The sequence below is a fragment of the Rhineura floridana genome, chromosome 3 (genome assembly GCF_030035675.1).
Source record: "Rhineura floridana isolate rRhiFlo1 chromosome 3, rRhiFlo1.hap2, whole genome shotgun sequence".
NCBI lineage: Eukaryota > Metazoa > Chordata > Lepidosauria > Squamata > Rhineuridae > Rhineura > Rhineura floridana.
Window position 1 is genome coordinate 156,030,557 of NC_084482.1, and position 23,791 is coordinate 156,054,347.

Here is a 23,791-nt window from a genome sequence, read left to right on the forward strand (position 1 = left end):
TTTTGTATCATCTGCAAATCTGATAAGCATTCCCTGCACCTTCTCATCCAAGTCATTAATAAAAACGTTGAAGATCCCTGGGCTCAGGACTGAGCCCTGCGGTATCCCTCTCTTTACCTCCCCCCACTTTGAGAAGGAGCCATTGATCAGCACTCTTTGAGTATGATTCTGTAGCCAACTGTGCATCTGCCTGATAGTTTTTCCATTCAACCCACATTTAGCTAGTTTGCTAATCAGAATACGATGGGACACTTTGTCAAAAGCTTTGCTGAAGTTTATATACATTATGTCCACAAATTCCCACACCAGGGAGGTTACCTGATCAAAAAATGAAATAAGATTAGTCTGGCAGATTTGTTCTTGATAAACACACGTTGGCTTCTAATAATCACTGCATTGTTTTCAAAATGCTTACAAATTGGCCACAGTATAACTGCTCCAGATTTTTCCCAGGGGTTGATGTCAGGCTGACATGTCTGTAGTTCCCAGTTCCTCCTTATTGCCCTTTTTGAAAATAGGGACAACATTAGTCCTCTATTCATCTGGCACTTCACCCATCCTTCACGATTTCAGAAAGATATTAGACAGTGGTTCTGAGAGTTCTTCAGCCAATTCCTTCAATACTTGAGGATGCAGTTTATTGGGCCCTGCAGATTTGAACTCATTCAAAGTGATTAGGTTTGAAGAAAGCTTTTTTTGTTGCTTTTAGTATCTGTTACTAACCTCAGTTCATTCTCAGCTTTAGCCTTCCTGATGCCATCACTGCAATTCCATGCTACCTGCCTATACTCTTCCTTTGTAGCCTGGCCTTCCTTCCACTTCCTATATGTGTCCTTTTTTGTTTTCAAGTCATCTCCAAGCTTTTTGTGAAGCCGCATTGGCTTCTTCTGTCTTCCACCATTTTTCCTTGTTCAAATTATTTGCCATTGTGCCTTTAGAATTTACTTTTTAAGAAACTCCTACCCATCTTGGGAGTTTCCTGATTAGGGTTGCTTGCCATGGAACCTTATTTACCATTGTTCTGAGTTCATTAAAATTGGCTTTCTTGAAGTCCACGTAGGGTTACTCTCAGCTTTTGCTTCCTTTAAAATCAAGAACTCTACATGGTCACTTTCCCCCAGAGTTCCCGTAACTGCCACTTCATCCACCAAATCATCTCTATTGGTTAGAATCAAGTCCAGGATAGCTGATCCTCTAGTTGCTTCGTCCACTTTCTGTAGGAGAAAGTTATCAGCAACACAAGTCAGGAATTTCTTGGAGGGGCCATGCTTGGCAGAATTTGTCTCCCAACAGATATCGGAGTAGCTGAATACCCCATTACTACTACATCATGCCTCCTTGAAATATTGTCAATTTGTTTTTCAAAAGTTTCATCCTTGTCTTCTCCTTGATTGAGTAGTTGATAGTAAACTCCAACCACCATGTTCCTTTTATTCCTTGCCCCCATTGATTTTAATCCAGATACTCTCATTGGGGCTACCAAGCTCATCCTCTTGTATTTCTATGTTGGGATATATATATTTTAACATATAGTGTGACTCCCTTTCTATTCCTTCTGTTCTTTTGAACAAGTTATATCCTTCAATCACTTTATTCCAGTCATGGGAGTCATCCCACCAAGTTTCAGTTGTACTTATCAAGTCATATTTACCCTCTTCCATTAAGAGTTCAAGTTTGTCCTGTTTGTTTCCCATACTCTGGGCATTAGTATACCGACATTGAAGACCATGTAATTTATGGTCTGGCTTCCTCCCTACATTTTTGAAGACTATTATTGGGCCCCATTAGAGCCATTTTCTCAGTTCCTATTACTATGCATGAGCCTTCATCAATCGTTACGTCCAAGTTTATGTCTCCCTTCCCTGGAGGATTCAGTTTAAAGCCCTCCTGATGAAGTTCTCCATGCTGTGGCCAAACACACTCTTCCCAGTCCTTGTGAGATGCAACCCATCACTTGCCAGTAGTCCATCTTCCAGGAAGTGTAACCCGTGGTTCCAGAATCCAAATCTCTCAAATCGGCACACCTTTGTAGCCAGTCATTATCCAGAGTATTTTTCTCTTCTGCTCCTCTTCTAAGTACTGGAAGGATGGATAGCAGTATCATTCATTTCCACATGGATGAGAAGAAAGGATATGCGTCAGTAGGCTTTGTACTGGCAACCCTTCCATCGTATCTCTAATCCATCCTCCGGGGAGACAGCATTCCTGGAGAGTCCATGGGTCTTCTCTGCCTACTTGGGTTTCAATCCCATGCAGTAGGGAGTCTCCCACTATGACTACTCTTCTCTTCTTGTTATGGGGCATAGTTTCATTGCCTCTGCTTGACTGAGCTTCAGCCTCTTGCTCGCTGTCCTGTGGAGTCTCCTGTAATTCTTCCTCTGCAGTCTGTCCTCAAGTGCCTGAAAGCAGTGAATTTTGAGTGCTGAGTGAATTTATTCCCATTTATAAATTGTTTCTCATAAAATACCTCAAAGCAGAGCAATTACACAATAAAACACCAGCAATAAAAACAATTACACAATTTCATACATATGAAAACAATAACTAAGATTTTTTTAAAAAAACTTTCTTATGTAAAACAGTTAAAAACTATTTCATGTATACAACAATTAAAAACAAATTCAGATTACACTAGTGCTCTGCGTTGTCTCTTAATTGTCTCCCAGGAGCATCTTGTTACCTATCAAGATTTAAAATAAAATTTAAAAAAGATAATCTCCAGTCATATGTCCCTTTGGGATCCCTAAAAGTGACTTGGTACTTTGAAAAGTTTCCCATCTATGTGCTAGCTTAGGGCTGCAGCATCATGCCTCTCCTTGCCTTTATAATGTCCTCCTTAAGGAGGCCCATCTAGAGACCACATTATACATTTATTTCATTTATGAATTGCTTTCTATGAGGCATCTTAAAGCGAATTACAATACAATAAAAATATATGAAACAATTACATATAAAAAGTTAAAACAAGTGCATATATAAAAACATTTTTTTAAAAAACGAATTACATGTAAAACAATTTAAAAATAACAATTACATATATAAAATCGATTTCAAAACTTTGCACAGACCCCCTGAGCTGATTTGTGGCTCCAGTTTGTAAATAAAGATAAGGCCCAATCTGGTCCAGGCAGATTTGGACCCAATCTTGATCTGAATCACGATCTGAATATTATAAATCTCCAGAAATCCCATTGACTTGTATTGCTAAACCAAAATAGCCATAACGTTATTGTCTTTTGCCCTAGGGAAATGAAATTTGGAGACATCGTAGCTTATATATAGGGGATTAAACCTGAGAAGTTGCTTGGGGATAGCTCCAGGGACTTTCAAGCTAGCCACCTTTAAATTTTAAAATGTTTTAAAGTTAAAATGGATATAACAATTTTGTTTTTTCACACAGGGACATGAAATTTGGTGACATGGTAGCCCCTATAGAGCAAATTAACCCCACCAAATTTCAGATGGGTAGCTCCAGGGTATTTCATACTAGCTACCTTTAAAGTTTGCTTTTTCCAAAAATATTTTAGAAAAAGACTTGAGTACACAGTCATGCCAATTCTCATTCTCCTGTGTTTCTCCTACTCATTTCTTCAAGATTTTGACAAAAAAAACCCAGGTTTTTTTTTTTAAAAAATTGGTTTACGATACCAGACACAAGTAGTTAGCATTAGGCAGGCACGGGCTGGCAGCACCATGGAGGTAATATGCACATAGGATTATGACATTTGGTGACATTATAGCTCCTATAGAGGGGATTCACCTTGCCAAATTTCTGGTGGGTAGCTCCAGGCAATTTCATGCTAACTACCTTTAAAGTTTGCTTTTTCCAAAAAAGATTTTTTTTAAAAAAACTGTTATATTAGTTTGTATGCTTTCTATTGTTATTATTTTACATTATGGTTTTTTGTTTGTTTCTTACTACTCTGTTAGCTGCCAATTCAGAGTGGGAAATGAAGAAAATAGTAACAATGCAGTAACACAATCAATACAAAGACAAATCAATAAAATGAACAAGTAAATAACAACAGCAGCAGAAATATGATGCAATCAAAAGAGTTAAAACAAAAACAAAAAGTAGCATGGAGTCTGAAGTCCAGAGAGAATGTTCATCTTGAATGCAGGGGGGCAGGGTAAAAATGACCCCCAAAATAGTGAGCAATTGGGGGGGAGTTAAAGGGTTTGTGGGAGGGGCAAGTTCACATTGTGGGTGGAACAGTGGTAGTTCTTTTCTATTTTCAAAATTTCAAACAATACAAGGAGTTCCTTGTGATATCCACCATTTTCTCCCAGGATAACTTTGCAACTGAGGCATTCTGGGAGAAACACCTTGTTGCATTTTGAAATTTTAAAAAACAAAGATATAATAAATAATATAACACAGACAACAAACTTTAAAGATATACATATGTTAATAAGTATGGGATTGGGATTGATTGGGAAAGAACCAAAAGTATACACTAGCTGAACAAATGCCACCCAATCCCCACCAAACATTACTACGAGACAGAACTTGCAAAAGATTTCTGCCCCTTGCAGGTACTGTGATTGGAGAGTATTGAGTTGGATGATAGTTTTCTAACCTACCTACCTCAATCCTTACTCAGGCATTCTCTGTATATGGTGTTGTAGCTGCTCCATTTCAGAGACAATGTGTCTGGGTTCAGTAGAAACTGTTTTGAGCTACAGATCTGTATAAATCTCTACAAACCAACTCAGGACTAGCTGATCTGCTCTGTAGAAATTTGTAGCTGCTTCAGCCTGATCTGGACAGGATACAAAACAGCCTGAACTGTCCTAATTTGGTTTATGATTTGTACAAATCCAGTACACAGCCGTATCCAATACAGGTACCAACTGTGGTAATTTAGGTGCCAGGCAAAAACATGTATGTTTTCCCAAAGCTTTTAAGAACAGCTAATCTTTTTTTTTATCATTAATTTTATTCAAATTTTCCAACAAAACAAAACAAAACAAAACAAAAACAAATTAAACAATAAAATAAAATGTTGACTTCCGATTTGTCGCAGATCAGTTATAGGTCTATGATATATAACAAACCTGTCTCTTAATATATTACAAAATCACTTTCCTCCAGTAGTTATCTTAATTAATCATCAAATCTCATTAACATCACTTTATTCTTTCCGCAAAAAGTCAAAGAGAGGTTTCCACTCCTTGAGAAATATATCCCTCGATTTTTCTTCAAATAAACATGTCAATTAATCCATCTCATCAAGTCTACTAGGACCAATAATTTCAATAGCCATTTTTCCATTATCAGTGTTAATTCCATCTTCCAACTTCCATCCTTGCACCCATAATAATCTTGCTGTCATAGTCATATAGTAAAAGTCTAATGGGAATTTCCTTCATCACAAATATTTCATTGCCATCAGTTCTGAATGTGTTGCTGAAATATTGTTGTAAAGTCATATCTCTGTTCCTCTTTTTTACGAAATGCACTAGCACATCTCTTGAGAGTTTTTCCATTGTCACATATCTGGAATTAATTCTATAAATTTTCTCTATTTCAAGTTCCATCAAATCATTCCAGTCCAGAAATTCCATCGAAACATTGATAGCTTTATCTCTGATATCTTCATCAATTTCTCCAGGGACAACGCCGAATTCCAAACAGTAATCTTTATCTCCAGGATCCACAAATTCCAGATATTTTTCCAGTTCCACACTTGATAAATCTGTTCCAATCTCCAGGACTTGCATCCTCCCTTCAATTTTTTCCATAAAGTCCAAATCTTTTTCCAATTCCACATTTGATATATCTGATCCAATCTCCAGAATTTGCTCCTTCCCTTTAATTTCTTTTTCATATTCTATTACTTGTCCATCTGCTTCTTTTCTCATATAATCCTTTATTTCTTTCAACTCCTGTTTCACTTTACCAAATTCAGTTGCCATCTCTTGTCTACTCTGTCCCAGTTCTTGTTTCGTTATCTTAATCTCATCCATTATCTTCTGAAACATATCCAGAGGGGAAAACCCTTCCAGGGGTACATCCGGGGTCTCTGCCACTTCTTTGATTGTCATTCTTAAAGCCGGGGAAAAAAAACCCTTCAAATTTCCAATATAGCCACAATTCCCAAGCAAAGAGTAATTTGCTTCTTTTTCCAGCAATAAGGGAGTTAATATTCCAGGCCTGTTGACATCTGGCCAGCACAGTTCTTATCTCCCGCACGTCCAAGAATGTAAAACAAATTTGGTTCACAGCGCCGAACAATTAGTAACATACACGAACAGCAGATTCGTCTAAAGAAAGTAGTCCAAGAAAAAGTAGTCCCAGACATATATCAATCAAATAATCATCTAAATCAGATTTTCTCTTCGGATAAGTTGCCCCTCATCCGTTTTAATCTTTATAGTTTCCAAATTCAGGCCTGCTTTTTGCCATAAAAAATAAGATAAGCTTTTTAAATTTTCTTTCCTCTTCCTTAATTCCTTGTATAAAAGAGAGAAGTGTAACTCACCCAGGTATCTTAATTGCTGATTCTAAAACAAATCTCTTTTACTGTAGTAATTTAAGACAGATGGTAAGATTAGACAGAAGAAAGCTCGCCCGTTGTGGATCGTTTAAAAGAAAAAACGTCTCACTTTTTTTCAGCCCAGCTTGCTGGAAGTCCTAACTCCGTCCTTGGCTGCTAGGTATGCCTTCCTTTCCCAGGGAATTCCTGATCAATTCCAGCCACCGACAGCCCAACGAAGTTTCTGTGGATAATCTATTCGGTTCACCCTTGCCTGGGAGAACATTTACACCAGTCAAAGTTCCCTTTTGACTGATTTTAAACTGAAAAAAGCTTCCTCTGAGACAGAGCTCTCTCAGAGGCAGCCACAGGCGGAGCAATCTTCCGGGAAGTCAAGAACAGCTAATCTAAGCATTCTTTAACTTAGATTAGTTTGGTATTTTTTGCCATTTAAATTGGCGGCTGTTATTTACTTTTTGCTCCGTTTTGAAATGAATCTGCACACTGCTGTACACATTTTTATTGTATAGTGTCATAGAGGTTCCCTGTACACACCAGTGGGCTTGCAAATACCATCAATGGGCAGAGCGGGACACTGATATCTTACCCCAATGCACACAATGGTGTGTTATTCCAGGAGCCCCCCTTCCCCAAGCCATGAACCTTTGCAATGCACCTTCCTTTTTTCCCTGTATTCACCAGCATTGTCATTTTCCCTTCCTTTTTTTCTTGGAGCTGTACTGTGCTGAACTTATGTGATGGATCAGAGAACTTTGGTTCCGATCATGGAAATCTGTTTGTAAATTGCACGATTAAAAACTTCTGCCCCATTCTGGAGGTGTTGGGATGGGTTGCTGACTCTTTATTCCCCCCCAATACACACACAAACCAGATTGGGGAAAGCCTGCTGAGTGCCAACTCCTATTGAGCTCCTCATTTTCTGACACTCCTTTTAGTATTTCCTTTTGTAAAGTGATATTTCAAAGACTTTAAAAGAACATGCATTGAAATAAGCCTCACTTCACCCCTCTCCCATTCTTCATGGAGGAACTAAGGGGGGAGAGATAAGAGAAAAGGCCATAAAGTAGGAATTGGAGGGTGTACGCGCATGCGTGCATATTTGTGTAAACCACACCTATCCCCCTGACAGTGCCTGTGTGTGTGTGTCTTTCTTGCCCCTTTTCACTAGTGTTGGAAGTGGGGCAAGAGCAACTCTTGTTTTGTTCTTTTGTCTATGTTCCAGAGGGAAGATACAGCTAGGATCCTCCAGATGGATAGGCTTGTTTACCTTTACCTGTGATGCTCTGACTGACTTCCTTCTGTCACTAGACTGTTACGTCTTCAGGGAAGCTTACCTGCCCCTCCTCCTTCCACCCTTCTCTGACTGTCCGGGAGAGAGGAGACATCCCTTTGTCTCTGCTCTCTCTCCAAGCATGGGGCCAACTCCCGCACCTGGGTGTTATGCCTCCAACTTAGCTAGTTAGTTAGAACTAGGTTTGCTTTTCTATCTACTATGTATTTCTATAAATAAAGTAGCTTTTCTTATTTTACTAAGTCTCAAGTCTCAGTGATGCTGATGCAGGGTAAAAGCCTTCTTTCTTAGGCAAACACATGCACACGCTGGCACACTCGCATTTCAACATCTGCTGTTACTCTGCTGCTGTGGTGTTGCTTTAAACGAAATTAAGCACACACAAATACACACAGCGCAACAACTAGATCACTAGTACAGTCCAAATGTCTTCTTTCTCCCTCACCTTCGTCTTGCCCCCTTCTCCATTACACACACACACTGCTTCCCACTTTACGGTCCTCTCTCTTATCTCTCTCCCTGCTTTGAACTTCCCTTTCTCCATCCAACCACCTCACTTTGACAAATGACATCCAAGCAAGCAACTTCCACTCCCTCACAATCCGTTCACACACCCCTTGTTTGTGTCGCTAAGCAACTGCTGCACCATTTTGGGGGGACAGGAAGGAGGTGTGAGTGGAGGTGAGTAGTGGTAGAGAGCTGGAGAGTAGGAAAGGAAATGACCCCAAACTTCAGGTAGGAAGTGGGAATACAGCTCTCCCTCCATGCTGATGTTAAAAATTTTAAGACTGCCCACCACAAAGCATTGCCATTGTACATACCTCGGAGTCGCAATGTCTTGATCTACATACAGAACAGATTTTCAAGTCAGTGTGATGCCTTTTCCCTCAAAGCCAGCATCAGAACTCAAAATTCCAATTTCTTTGAGAAAAAAGGACAGAGCGTAGCTAATATTGTGTGCACCCGGATTCAAAAAACAAGAGATAGAGAAGCAATGAAGCCAGTATAACTGCAAGTGGGTCTGCAGTCCTAGTTTTGGATTTTGGTTTGACAGCTTCTTGCAAGCTGTCATACAGTGCTGGTTTGAATGGCATGACAAACCAGAGTTTGGTTTTGTAAACCATGGTTTGATATGACGTCAACCAGATGTTAATCTGATTATTCTGAAAACCCTGTATGAAACACTGGGGGGCCACATATTTTAGGGAGAGGGTGGTTCCTTCATGTTTATACATGGGAGATCCTACTTTGGCTATTACACAGATTTTCCTGATGGGAGACAATAGCAGTGTGATGTAACAATCTTTGTTGGTTTAGAAAGTTTAGCACCTGCTGAAATAAAACAGTCCTCTCTGTGGCTTTGCCTCTGCGAAGAGAGAGAAAATGTGGAGTGAGAAGGTCCATCCCTGGAATCCTTTCCTCTGTGCAAAGAAGACTGAAAATGACTCTGTTGACTATGATTGGAACTTGATGGAACTTCTCTTCCTCCTCCAGTGAAATAGCCAGGTTCGAAGACACTTTGAAGGAGTACGTGGTATTCAAGGACTTCCTCTACCAGCTGTCTCCCAAAGAGTGGCGGGACGATTATGAAAAAAAGCGAATGAAGGAAAAAGAAAAAGTGGTAAAAATCATTCCTGAGAAAGATGAAAAACTTTCATCAATACTATCGAAAAGTAAGAGTTCCTAGCAAAGGAGTGCCCTTCTTTGTGCACACATACAGATGAATGTATGTGCCCCCATGTTCACACACGTACACACACCAAGGTTTACCATTGTTGTGGCAGATTAGCATAAAGGGATCAGGAATTGAGGAAAATAATCAAGCAGAGGCTGGATACGTCTTTTCTTTGAGGAGGTTCCTATTTCATGCTATTAGCTCTTTTCAGGATTGTTTGCATTTCTAATTAAAAGTTAGAAATGTTTTGTTCTTTTGTTGTCAGAAGTAAGCACTACTGAGTTCAGTGGAGCTTACTCCCACATAACTATGCAGAAGATTACAGTCATGTTGCATGGTTGATCAGGGATGTGAACCCAGCTCTCCCCAGCCAAATTCCAACATACGAACCACAACACCACCCTTTGCCAGTTCACTATTTTATTATGGTCAGCTGATCCCAGTAAATTTGGTATTGTGCAATGTACTGCTGCTCTTCTGTGGGAATGTATATACATAGATATAATAGATCAACACAGCTGCCTGCATATTTGGACTCTCCTTGGGGATGTGGCTATGGGAGCTGTCAGGCTGAGCTCTTGTACTACAGAAAGCACCATTCAATCACTGTGTGCAGCATAACAAGGAGGATTTGGCCGAAGACTGAAAACACTAATGAAGGAGATCCAGTTTGTTCCCCTGGGGTAGGGAATATCACAACCTGGGTGCCACAACTGAGGCCCTGTCCCACATCCCAGCCAGCTGGACTTTCAGTGGTCATTGGATGTGAAGCAGGGTCTCTGGTGATGGTACAGTGAGCAAGCTCATGTGGGAGAAGGCAATCCTTCAAATATCCTGGCTTCAAACTATGTAGGACTTTATAGGTGCTACCTACCACTTTTCAGTTGTGCTCAGAAACTAACTGGTTGCCAGTGGGGTTGAAGAATATCAGAATTATATGCTTCAAAAAGCAGGCCCAAGACACAAGCCTGGCATCTGCATTGTGCACTAGCAGAAGCTTCTGAATACTTGGCAGTCCCATGTAGTATGTGTGCATTGCAATAATCTAAATATGGCTGTGATCAGACCTGACTTTTCCAGGAAAGGGCAGAGTTATCTACAACCACCAAGTTCCATGAGCACCCCCAAACTGTGAACCTGGTCCTTCAATAGGAGCGCAACCCCATCCAGAACAAGCGTTACACCTAACCCTGGATTAGCTCTTCACTGAATTAAGTCGCAGCTTGTTAGCCCACATTATGCAATATGTGAATATTTTCTTTTGTCTGTTCTAAATGTGCTGCCCACTGATTTTCACTGGGTGATCTTGACTTAGTATTGTTGCATGCCTCCCCAATCTCTGAGAGGTGAGATTTCCGGGGTCCCTACGCTCCTCCAGGGTTTGGTTTCCTTTGGGAAGAAGGTCAGCGGAGACTGCGGTGTCTTTATGAACTTTGGTTTATTTATTTACACACATTCCAACCTGAGCTTAAGATGGGGGGGGGGGGTCAAGGCATCAGCAGTCCAATATCCAGCTTTTCCATCTGTATTACAGGAGGCACCCCAAATGCCATGGTGCGGAGAGCCAGTCTCTCTGCCTGCCTCTGGTTACCAGCCTTTCTCTAGACAATTTCCTATACACACAAACTTCTGCTAGCAGCCAAGAAGGGGGGGGAAGGCTCTCCTGAAGAGTTTCAGTGACAAAAGGCTCTTCCTGGCCCATTCAGCAGTTGCTGGGCAACTGATAGACCCATTATCCTACCTGGTCACTCTATTATCTTAACAAAAGAGATTCATCTGACCAGCAGAGCGAGTTCCTCATTCCAAGGCACAGGATTCCAAATCAGAGGCTGGAAAGGGGACCCACAGGGATCATCTGTTCCAACCCCCATGCTCATAACAGTATTGTGGGATGAGGAGGAAAAATGATCTCCCAGCCACACTTTTCATCAGTCTTAGTTCCATTTGTTGCGGCATGAGGATTTTGCAGCCAAGACAAGGGCAAGAGAGAGTGGTGGATGTGCAACTTCAGACATGCTTGAGGAGGCTGATTATCTGGACCCATTTTATTGTGGCTTGAGACTTGGCTTTGGCAATGAAATGGCCTTGGTTGCCTGGGTGGATGACTATCAGCAGAGTGTGACCCTGTTGTTTCTCCATGATGTCTTGGTGGCTTTTAATACCATTGACTATGCACTATGGCACTGTTCTTCAACCTTGGGTCCCCAGAGGTTGTTGGACTACTACTCCCACCATCCTTGGCCATTGGCTAAGCTGGCTAGAGTTGATGGGAGTTGTAGTCCAACATCTGGCGACCCAAGGTTGAAGAACAGTGCACTATGGTATCCTCCAGAAGCAATTCAGAGGGTTGGGAGTCAGAGGCATGGTGATATGGTGGTTTCACTCCTACCTGCAGGGCTGTTTCTGAAGACTAGCACTGGGAGAAGTAGCTCATTCGGTGGGGCAAAGCCACAACACTGGCTTCCCAGCAGTGGCGTTGCTGCTACATTATCTTGCCCCTCTCCCTCCTAGTAAGAGCAGCAATGCCACTGCTGGGAAGTTAGCACTGCAGCTCTGCTCCATCGACCAAGCAGTTCCTGATTAGGGGACTACTTCTCAGTCCCTTGGCGTTATGCTGTGAGGTCCCACAAAGGTCTCATCCTGTCTCCCTATAACATGTATATGAAGCTGCTGGGACACGTCATCAGGGAATTTGGGGCAAGGTGTCATCAATATGCCGATTACATTAGGCTGTATTTCTCCTTGGCATCAGAATCAGAGGAAGGCATGCAGGAGGCATTAATGAGTTGGATGAGGGCCAATAAACAGAGACTGGCAAGACTGGAGTTACGATGGCGCTGCACTTCCCTGAAGGAACTTGGGGATGTTTCTTGATCCATCATTGTCATTTAAAGTGTAGGTAGCATCAGTGGTGAGTGCATATTTCCAGCCATGGGTGGTTCACCAACTATGAGCATTCCTAGGCTGAGATAATCTGGAGACAGTAATTTATCCCCTCATAACCTCTCCATTTAGATTACTGCAATGTGCTCTATATGGGGCTACCCTTAAATGCTACCAGGCCAATTCAAGGTATTGATGTTAATACACATAAGAGCTCTGCTGGATCAGGCCAATCTAATTCAGCATTCTGTTCTAGATGTCTATGAGGAGCTTGCAAGCAGGACTGAGAGCAACAGCACTCTTCTCACTTGATTCCCAGCAACTGCATAAAGAGGCATGAAGCCCTATTAACTTGGGACCCAATTACTTCAATGAGCACCTTTCCCTTTATTAGCTTGCCTAAACCCTGAGATCTGCAGGGGCCTTCTTATTTCACCAGTAGATGACGCACACACTATGGTGACAATAGATAGAGCCTTCTCTGTGGTGGCCCCTCATTTGTGGATTCACTCCCCTTGAGCATGGGGTACTCTTGCTATCTGGCTTTTGGTGCCACTTGAAGAAGCACACCAAGGCCTTTTGAGGAAAGCTGACGTAGTAATGTCAGTGCTAACTGATGTCATCTGTCTACTATATTTCTAATTCTCTGGGATTTTAATTGGTTTAATATGAGGCATTGTATTTCATTATAATGGAATTGTAAACTGTCCTGGGATCCTGGTTTAGAAATCTCTACCATGACACACCCTTACCTGGGAGTAAGTCCCACTGAACTCATTGGGGCTTGCTTCTGAATAGATGTGTATAGGATTGCATGTTTTCTCCCTCAATGAAAAGTCTGAAATGCATATACATATATCTGCATCTTTTAAGGTGCTTTTTCTTCTTCTCATGCTCAGGCCGGGATATTCAACAGAAGAGAAAAGGTCGAGGAATGAGTTTACTAAAGCATTCTAGTTTTGATCTGTCTGCAACAGACCTTAGCTCTAGGACTCCAAGCCAAATTTTGACCAGGAAAGATTCCATCAGAATGAGCCAAGTTTCTTCTAGGCAGAACCTTAGATCCCAGCAAAGCAAAAGACCGTAAGTAATTGGGGGGGGGGGAGCAGGAACTAAAGTCTACATCATTGGCCTGTGTCTGGACAGTCATCTCTGTTTAAAATGTAAATGTACTGCCTTCAAGTCGATTCCGGCTTATGGCAACCCTATGAATAGGGTTTTCACGAGGCTGAGAGGCAGTGACTGGCCCAAGGTCACTAAGCTATTATTGATCTTTTTGCCCATGCGTGCTATCTCTTTGCTCTTCTCTTCACTACACAAGCAGAGCAACCTGAAGTCTTCAGTTAACCAGTTTCCAGTTTTGCTTCAACTGGGAAGCTGTGGATACCAGCTTCAGAACAAAGCAGGATGTTAAAAAACATATTTAATATCCTGAAGCCGGTACCCATCATTTTCTGGTTCAGAAGAAGCAGGAAACTGTTTAATTAGAGACTTCATGGTTTAATCACAGCTTACATGAAGGAAGAGTGAAGGAGCTGCATCCATAGGAAAAAGGCTCTTAGAGTTCATCAGTCATATAATAAAGGCTTGCCCCCTTCTACCATCCTTTAAATAACCTATGAGAGTTTGAGTCTCTCCAGTTACAATAATAAATGAAAGTGATCAAAGATTTGGTAAAGCAACTTGCTATATGTCCCTCACTCTTAAAAATAGATGAATCCTCTGCAAACAGATCAAGAAGTGAATCTCAGGTTGCACCCCTCTGAGGCATGGTCTTCTGCCATGAACATACTGCTCTGTAGTTCATTGTGAATTTTTTAAAGTGCAAATTTTATGTGACTAATTACACAATTTACTATGTAAATTTGCTACAAATATATGCATTCCATGATGTATTGTCTTTGTGCCAATATGTTTCATTCTACTGTCTGTGATTTCTATCCAAGTCCCAAGTCCTAGCCACCCTGGGCTCCTACTGGGAGGAAGGGCAGGATATATATTTAATAAATAAATAAACTCCTTCTCAATTGCTTTTCACCTATTGTTGCCTTTGTCTGCATATATGTTGTTGCTTCCTGCTTCCTGGAGGTAGTCAATTTGTAGTTATTGTCCCTTACTGCAGTTTTTAAACAGAACATGTATTTCATTGTCATTCCTTTTCACATGGAAAGATGTCATCTGTTTTGTTAGACTGTACTCTTTATTACTACATCTTGGTTTAATGTCGAGCCACATTGTCAAATTGGGAAAAGAACCATCTGGAACGGAGTGCTCAATTAAGTGATGCATGTTAATCCTCCCCACCCTCGGCCACTTCTGCTTAACAGGGCGGGAAGACCCTATGAGTGAAATAGTATCAGTGCTATGGTTCACTTGGCTAAAGGCTCACACTTTGAATCAAGAGGCCTATGGGTTAAAGAGGCAGGAAACCTCAGAGTTGGGGGCCAAATGCAGCCCACTAGGTCTGACTCTTGAACATAGGAAGCTGCCTTATACCAAGTCAGACCATTGGTCCATCTAGCTCAGTATTGCCTGAACGGCTTCAGGCAGGAGTCTTACCCAGCAATACCTGGAGACGGCAGGGACTAAACCACATGTTCTACCATTAAGCTGTGGCCCTTCCCTATGCCACACCCTCTCTTCCTAAGCCACACCCCTCAGTGGCCATTTCATGTCCTCTTCTAGTGCTTTTACCTGGCTGGAATGTGTCCCAAACTGTGCCAATGTCCTTTACTTGCCTGAATGGAGAGGTGTGTGTGTAAACCTCTTGTGTGGCTGGAATGAAGCCCACTGCTGAAAGACAAGAGTCATATCTATGGCTCTGCCCATGTTAGTATCTGGCCCCACCCACCACTGGCAAACACTCCCTGGAAAGTTACCCATGCGAGAATGGGGCTCTAGGGCTGAAAAAGGTTCCTCAGCCCTGGATTAAAGTACTGGTGATCTGTGTTCAGATTGCCACTAATTGGGATATTTTGTTTTTGTTATATCTTTTATTTTCAACTGTAACTGCTTATCAGATTTTTATACTAATTTTTTAACATTTTATATTAAAATTTTATATATATATTAAAAAATCACATTATCCATGTCATACAAAGTACAGAGTCATTTCATGCAAGCATCTAACTCAGAAATGATCTTTGCAGGAGCATTATCATTCCAGCAACTGATGAAAATCCTCCAGATATTCCATCTGATGAAGAAGAAGATGAGGTTAATAACATTGAATCTAATGAATTTAACATACTACTTTTGATTTACTGAGCAGGAACTTTATTTGTAGTTGGCTTGAAAAGTTTTGATGATCTGTATTTCAAGTGGAATTCTCAATGTGAGATGTAGCATTTAAAAATGCAGCATGAAATATAGCAGTAAAACAGATGGGCAGGTTGAAAACCATGGATTGTAACCAACTAAGTCATTCTCAGAGTAGACCTATAGAAATTAATGGTTCTAAGGTAGTCATGTGTATTAATCTAAATCTGTACTCTGAATATGACTGTTAGATACAACACTGGGGCGGGGGAAGCAGTAAGCATTTATTGGAAGTGTTGGGATGCAACTCAGCTTGATGGAGGTTTGCATGGAGTTAAAGTAGACAGAGAGGAGAATTTCCATGCTTCCTAGACTCTTTCTGACCTAACCTGTGATGACCCTTCCTTCAGGTGCTAGACCAACACTCTTAGGGGTTGCTGATCACATTTTCTGCTCCTCCCTTCTTCAACACACCTTGGGAGACATCTTTGTCTCTTTTTCAAAGATCAAAGAAGCAAACTTGGCTCCTTGTATCTCCAATTTACTTAGAACTAGGAACTCTTTTCTTTCCAAGTATGTATTTCCTGTAACAAACGAAGCTTTCTTATTTTCCATAACAAAAGTCTCTGTGTAACTTAAACAAAAGGGAAGTCTACTCATACAGCCATCTCCTAAGCTGTATATACTAACTCTGCTAAGTTAGTTCAACAGTATTGACAGGGGCAAAGTCCATCAGCACTGTCCTGGGTGACAGGCATGTGCTGTTTTATTTGCAGCAAAGGAGACCATCCATGTCATACTGTACAGCCTCAAGGTGTTGGTATTGTTATGTGCCTTCAAGTCGATTATGACTTATGGTGACCCTATGAATCAGTGACCTCCAAGAGCATGTCATGAACCATCCTGTTCAGATCTTGTAAGTTCAGGTCTGTGGCTTCCTTTATGGAATGAATCCACCTCTTATTTGGCCTTCCTCTTTTTCTGTTTTTCCGAGCATTATGGTCTTTTCTCGTGAATCATGTCTTCTCATGATGTGTCCAAAGTATGATAACCTCAGTTTCATCATTTTAGCTTCTGGTGATAGTTCTGGTTTAATTTGTTCTAACACCCAATTGTTTGTCTTTTTCGCAGTCCATGGTATGCGCAAAGCTCTCCTCCAACACCACATTTCAAATGAGTTGATTTTCCTTTTATCCACTTTTTTCACTGTCCAACTTTCACATCCATACATAGAGATCGGGAATACCATGGTCTGAATGGTCCTGACTTTAGTGTGCAATGGAGGAATAGAGGCCCAGTCGTCCCTTCTCAATTTTGTCCACATCTGGCATGCTGAGTAGTAAAGTGATTGGAAGGGCAAGCACTCACTCCCATGCCCTGTATAGGCTCCAGTGTGATAACAGAAAATATTTCTTGATTATATTATTTTCCTTTGCAGGAACCGGAGTTATACTTTACAGATCCACACCAACTGCTGAATGTTTTCACTGAGCTAGAGGAACAGAACTTGTCCCTAATTCAGAATTCTCAGGAGACAGAGGAAAACCTAGATGAACTTCGGCACACTTTGACTGCTACAAGAAACAAAATGTAAGTGATGAAAGGATGCTGCCTACAGTGAATACATGCAATACACGGACATATTGGCATTATGAGAGTATAAGACTATTAATGGCTACGAGCCATGACAGCTATCAGCTGTCAGAGACAGGATGCTTCTGAATACCAGTTGCTGGAACTCACAAGAGGAGTACTTTTGCTCTAAGGTCCTACTTACAGTGCCCCATAGGCATTTGGTTGGTCACTGTATGAACAGGATGCTGGACTAGATGGAACATTGGCATGATCCAACAGGATGTTCTTACTTGTTTCCAATTTATATTATCAAATTCTATCCTAACAGACTAGGGGCCTATTCATATAACATACTACAAGTTTCCCCATTAAACTTTGGGATAGGGGTTTTCTCTATGATGGAATCAATCTACCTTTTATTCATCTCATGAAGACATTGTATTAGGAGTTCGAGACTTGCATTGACACAGTTTTCCCAAACCAAGTGAACCCAGCTTATTTAATACCTGTTTGCCAGGAAGCTGAATGTATGTTTCATAGGAAACCTGTTTCTAATTTCAGAGGTTTATTAATGCCAGTTTTTTTTAATGTATGATGTGAAAACTGGCCATATCAAACCTTTTTTTAAAAAAAATATTCTTCTGAACCAGGGACCGTGAAATAGAACAATTGAAGCTGCTTGCTGTTACTCTTCAAGCCAACATTGTGAAAGAGGAAGAGACGGCGGCAGACCTTGAACTCAAAGCCCGCGTGTTTTCCTTTGGAGAATACAAAGCTGACGTTCAGGTATATTTTTGAATCAAGTCAATGAATAAGAAACGTTGGCACAGGAAAGAAATACACACCTATATTTCTCAAGAGTAATTGTGAATATCACTCCAAAAGTAATGGTATATTCCCAATCCCACACTTACTGTTGGTTCATCAAGATTAATGTTGACTCCTGCTTGCAGGACAAAATGTTGGTAAGCTTGCATCGAAAGGTGCTGGAAGTCTATCGACGCTGCATTGGAGAAAACGAGGCAAACCTGGGAACTGTGCAGATGCTAACTGTTATAGAGCACCAGTTAGATGACTTGCTAGAGTGTCTGGAGAGGGTAGCTCCAGCAAAGATAGAACAAGCTGAGAAAGCCAAAGAGAAAGAACGAAGGATGAGGTAAGACAGACATCGCCACTTTTTTGGGGCCAGTGGGCACATTTGGAATTTTGAGAAAGTGCTGTGGGGTGTGTGACAATCTCAATGGTTGCCGCATCTAAAGAGCAAAAAGAGAATCAGGACCACAAAATGGGGTGGGGATGCTGCCCCCATCAATGGAAAAAAGGCTCTTACATCACTGCCATGCTCACCCAGAGAAGCTCTTTGCACCTCTTCTTTGTTCAGAATGGGAGTATAGGTGACCAATCCTTACATCTGATGAAATGTGGGCATGTTTAAGGTGTGTTCAGTGTAGGGGAGGCTGAGCCAGTGGAAAGAGGAACTGAGCAGGAAGAACAAACTATCTCATGCATTGTGAATTTTTGAGGACATATTTACGGAGACCTCCTGTGGGTGCCATTAGAGGTACTGGTGAGCACACTGGCATCCCTGAGATAAAAATCCTTTTTGGAAATTCTTACTGCCTCCTGTCCAAGTGAGAATGGATAGGAAGGTAGACCTATGATAGAACCAGCAGTTGAGTTAGTGGCTCTACAAGGGAGGCAAGGCCGCCAGAAACTGTTGCTTGTTGTCAGTCCTTTTAACAGAGCCCCACTTAAATGTGACTTAGTTTTGATTAATTACGCCAATTCATAACTTTGCAACCTGAGAAATAAAATGAAGGCACAGAGAAAAGTACTCTTAACCCCATTTCCAATGGTTATGTCACAGCTGAAAAGCTCAGAAACCTTTGATGAGATCTGATATAAAACCTTGAACTGCCTTTCTGTACTTGGACACGGGAATGTGCCATGTGTCAATACAAAACGTTTTCAGCTTTAAAGTACCAGCACATATACAGTTCTTAGCTTCCCCCTTCTAGCGGCAGCTCTCATGTCCTCCTCCAAAAGAACAGGGGCTTTCCATTACAGCACTCCATAAAGAACAAAGGGGCTGCCAACAGAAAGAAAAACTGGCCACTTCTTTGCATATCTACACAGAAGCACTTGGCATGCAAAGGCCTTGTGCTAACTCGCCATAATAGAAACCTAATTAGCTTATGCAACAATACACTTCGAACCCTTAATCTGCCTCTTTTATTTTGCCAGGATGAGAGAAGAAAAGATAAGGCAGCAGCGACAATTGCAGGAAGAGAGATTGCAACGGGCACTGGCTAGAGCACAAGCTGATGTTAAGAAAAAGGTAAATTTAGCAACTCCTGACAGCTCCTAGTTGTTGTTTCTTGACATCAGAATTTTGCCCTACACACAAAGCCTTAACTCCAGCTCCATTGAACTGTGGCTATAAAAAGAACAAGGTCTTACTCATATATTGTCTACATTTGTCCATTGTTCTTAGGAACAAGGGATTTATGGGACAATGCATGCCCAAAATAACTTCTTGATGGGCACTTGCTACATGACTGCAAAAGCCTGGCTGAAGTACACTTAGGTTTCTAAGAAAAGGGGTCAAGGAATCAGTGGTTGAAAGGGTGTTGTTTTTTTAATTAGGCTTGTTAAGAAAAGCATAATATGGACTGTTCCACGGGGCAGTGAAAAACCCTGAAAAGGGCCTTGAACATCTTTACTCTGGGTTAGGAGAGCATCCACTTCCTTTCAAGGAACCTGTAAAATACTAAGATAGCAGACAGATTCAAGTTGTTGTCCTTTGAAGCAGCCATGGTGACTTTAATATCAAGCCAACTGATCTAGCCTCAGGAAGAGTTCAAGAGAACTTGAAAACTTGCTCACTATTTTGTATCATTTTGGTTGACCAAATAAAAGTATTGCCTTACTATGGATTTGGAATCAAAGCAGTAAGAGACTTATGCTCAGCATGCAGAACTTCCAATCAAAACTGCATCAGGCAAAGTGAAAACAGTTCCAGTCCATATGGACTTACTAGGAGCCTTTTCCTGGCATCCTGTAAGCTCTTTTAGAAGACCTCTTTATGTTGCAATGACAAGAACGTAAGAACGCTGTTGGCTCAGACAAAAGCCAGATCTAGTAAAGTATCCCATTTCCCAGAGTAGCAAACCAGATGTCTATGGAAAGCCCACAAGCAGGACCTGAGGACAATAGCCCCTCTCCCATGGTAGTTCCGCAGCAGCTAACAGTCAGAGGCAGGCTACTTCTATTTCTGAAAGTAACAGTCATCATGCCCAGTAACCATCTCTAGTTGTATATGCCATGAATTTGTCTAATCCCTTTTAAATCCATCCAAGTTGATGACCATCTCCACGTGGTAGCAAATTCTATCGCCTTCACTGGACAGTCCCAGGTTCTGGTATTATGAGAGAGAATATGAATGTGGGGAATGTCACCCCTAGCATTCTTTCCCTGCCAGCCACAATGTATTGGGTAAGATGGCTAGATGAACAACAGAAATCTGCCTAACTGGGAGCTGCGTATTTTACTTTCCAGTGCAGAACAAAGAGCAGTGCTGAACTTTTTTTTTTTTTTAGCAATTTTAGGCCCAAGAAGTCCTTTTGTTACAGTCAAACATCTTCAGGGTCACAGCTTAGCCACCCCTGCAATAAAGGTGCATCCTTTCTACAGCTGTTCCCATGAGAGTATTATTCCACTTTTGCATTTCTGCTCTTTCAGACAAACAGGTTGGAAACCATTCTGATAGTGATCCATATCTTTCTTCCCCAAAAAGGAAAAGTAGCAGGGACATAACTGAAGTTGTCTCCAATTTTACAGATGTATCTTTGACTCAACTTTTAAATGCTTTTAAGAGAGTGCTAGCTTATGAGTTCTACATTATTTTAGATATCCCCATTTACACATCATATAAGAAAATTGTTAAGAGTTCTTCTGATGCCTGCATTTTATGTATGTTTTAGAGTGGCAGAAGATTGGTGTTCCGATCTGAGCCTCCTGCCTACAAAGAGAAGGAAGATGAGGATCAAGGAATAATAGACAAGGAAAAGGAGGAGCTACTCTACTACTTTACTTAACAGCCCAGAATTGTAAGAAATGGTGAAGCACAGACAAGACAGATTTAGAAGAAATGTTTTTGCTAGTTAGTACACTTCTTTCAATAATTTGCTGACTATCTTAATCTCATTTGCTTATACTTGTTACACACACATACAGCCCCCACCTCCCACAAATCCAGGACAGTCCACAGTTTGTGTGCTGGTTTAGTTGGAAAATTCAGTTTTGCCTTTTGGTAAATAAAGCTGGTAAAAACAAAATAATAGGCCACCACGGCGACCAAGAGAAATGTTAAGTTGCATTCAGATGCTTTGATTTCAGTCTTGAGTACTGGAGGTACAGATTTCTGCTATTCAGATGTTTCAAGTCTCCAAAATTGGAAACACGTTTACAAGAAGTTTGTTCCATTTGCAGCTGAGATCCTGATTGGAAACAACAAAAAACTAAAATGGAGAAACTGAACATTAGTTCTTTATTAGTCTCTTTGTCTCTCACCAATTATTTAGATGTCCACTGCCAGCAATGGACTTCTCCAGAATATATCTGATGTCTTTAAGTCCTTACCCCTCAATGTTTACTACAAATTCCATTGTAGGAATTTACAAAGCCAAGTAAGTATTTTTTAAAAAGTAAACATGTTTACAAGTCTAAAAAACCCCCCCATCAAATGACTTATTAATAACTCTGCAAAACAGAAGCACCATATTTCATGGGCCCAGTTCATACTCTTACCCAGGCTGTGATCCCCTTTCAGTAATGAAGGAATAGGGGTGCTGTCCCCACCCTCCTTCCATCTAAGGTAATGTGCTTGTCAAGCACTCTACATAAAAGGATGGAGGGGACCATTTCTTGCTCAAGAAACTGTGTGAGGGTACAGAGAATAGGAGGTGAATAGGGCTCATCGTGGAGCACCTGTTTCATGCTCCAGTTACCTCTGAGGATCACTAGCAAAATAAAGTGTATGAACTATCCCCACAGAATAAAGAGTGTAAGGTGACAATTTTGGGGAGCAAAAGCCTCCCACACTCTTTTAAACAAAGTCATACATTTGTATAACACACTGTTTTAGTTTATCTTGAGCTGAACTTTACAGATGCAAAGAAAAACAGCCAAAAGGCTTGAGAAGTTAGCAGTTTCTTCCCTCTTGACTTGATTAATCTATGGCAGAGATGGAAAACCTTTTTCAGCCTTCAGGCCACATTCCCTTCTGGGCAAGCTGCTAAGAGCCACAGGCCAGTGGCTGGCAGAGGCAACAACAATGAACTTCACCTTTATACAATAGGCTAGTTCCTAAACTCTGTCTTCCATTTAGGCAATCAAGGGGCATTGTCAGAGTTCAAGGACACATTCCAGTCAAGCAAAAGCTCAAGGAGGACTAGCGAGGAGTGTGGCCTGGAGACGATCCCAAGGGCCAGACAGAGACCTGGAGGGCTGGCTTTAGCCCCAAGGCTCTCCACCTGCGATCTAAGGGAAGCAAAAATTAATTTATACATAAATTCAATAAATGCAGAAGTATAGTAACAAAGCAAAACAGTAGTCAAATAAGTTACATTGCTGACAAAAAATAATTAAACTAGTTAAGAATCTTTCAAAAAGATAATGCCATAAATCAAATCTGATCTGTATAAAAACTGCATTTTCCAGGATACGGAATGAAAAAGGCACAGAAATCAGTAAATTTCTAACTAATTATGGGCAAGCCCTTCCCAGTCTCAATGAGTTTGTGTAAGATGATGCATGGTCTAATATGATAAGATCAGAAGAGAGTTCATTGTCACAGCTACCAGGTAAGTTTGGGTGGCAACAGCATTAGTCCATTCCAAATTGTGTATGAGCATTACAGGCATATCGGCCCAGTTCAGAATGGGTTGGGAGAAGGGGCGTCTGGGGAATTCCAAGCACAAAAATTTATACATACACACGCTGCTTTTTAACAGTGTCGAAGTAAAACTTTACAGCCATGTGGGCACATCATGAAAATGTTTCAAGTTCTTTTAAGAGTCTACACAACTGTTTTCCTATTAAGAAAAAAGGCAGTTTCCTATTTAAAGATTCACTTTACTTCTAGGTTCAGAAGTCACCTGCGTATCACATACTATGACACTAGCTGCAAGCTCTTTGCTCAAGTAGGTAGTCTGTGTAAATGCCAAGCGAAGAGTGCGATCCTATACACTCCAGCTTTGGAGTAAATTTAATTTAACTCAGCAAAACTTATTTCTGAGTAAACATACATAGGATTGGGCTATGCATAATTAAAGTGGCAGCTTCACAGGAATTGGCAATACTGTTTTGTATTTCTGTAAACATCATCAAGAGGGTAAGAACATCTGCTAGGCAGCCTCGTAAAGAGCAGAGTGTATACAGTAATGCAAACTATCAGGGCCGGAAGGAGTAAGGAATTACATTGTTCTACTTCAACTTCTGCTGTCCCTGAGTACCGTAGTAGGGTTTTCCCCCTGCATTTTCTGCATTCCCCTAAAGTTGTATTCAATGCTGTAAGAGAAAATAGTTTGTGAATTGAAACACTTCAAT

The 23,791-nt window shown here is 41.1% G+C and overlaps 1 protein-coding gene across 4 annotated transcripts in view; it reads left to right on the plus strand.

Moving 5' to 3' along the window:
- The window catches only part of CFAP100 (cilia and flagella associated protein 100), a 38,448-nt gene extending 16,577 nt beyond the window's left edge, over positions 1-21,871 (plus strand). For all 4 annotated transcript variants that reach the window (XM_061618416.1, XM_061618415.1, XM_061618418.1 and 1 more), the window contains exons 10-17: positions 9,286-9,464; positions 13,249-13,432; positions 15,499-15,565; positions 17,046-17,197; positions 17,833-17,968; positions 18,136-18,338; positions 19,427-19,520; positions 21,166-21,871. In XM_061618416.1, coding sequence (XP_061474400.1) covers positions 9,286-9,464; positions 13,249-13,432; positions 15,499-15,565; positions 17,046-17,197; positions 17,833-17,968; positions 18,136-18,338; positions 19,427-19,520; positions 21,166-21,279 — 1,129 coding nt within the window. In that variant the 3' untranslated portion in view covers positions 21,280-21,871. The remainder of the gene's footprint in view (positions 1-9,285; positions 9,465-13,248; positions 13,433-15,498; positions 15,566-17,045; positions 17,198-17,832; positions 17,969-18,135; positions 18,339-19,426; positions 19,521-21,165) is intronic.
- Positions 21,872-23,791: the final 1,920 nt, after the last annotated feature.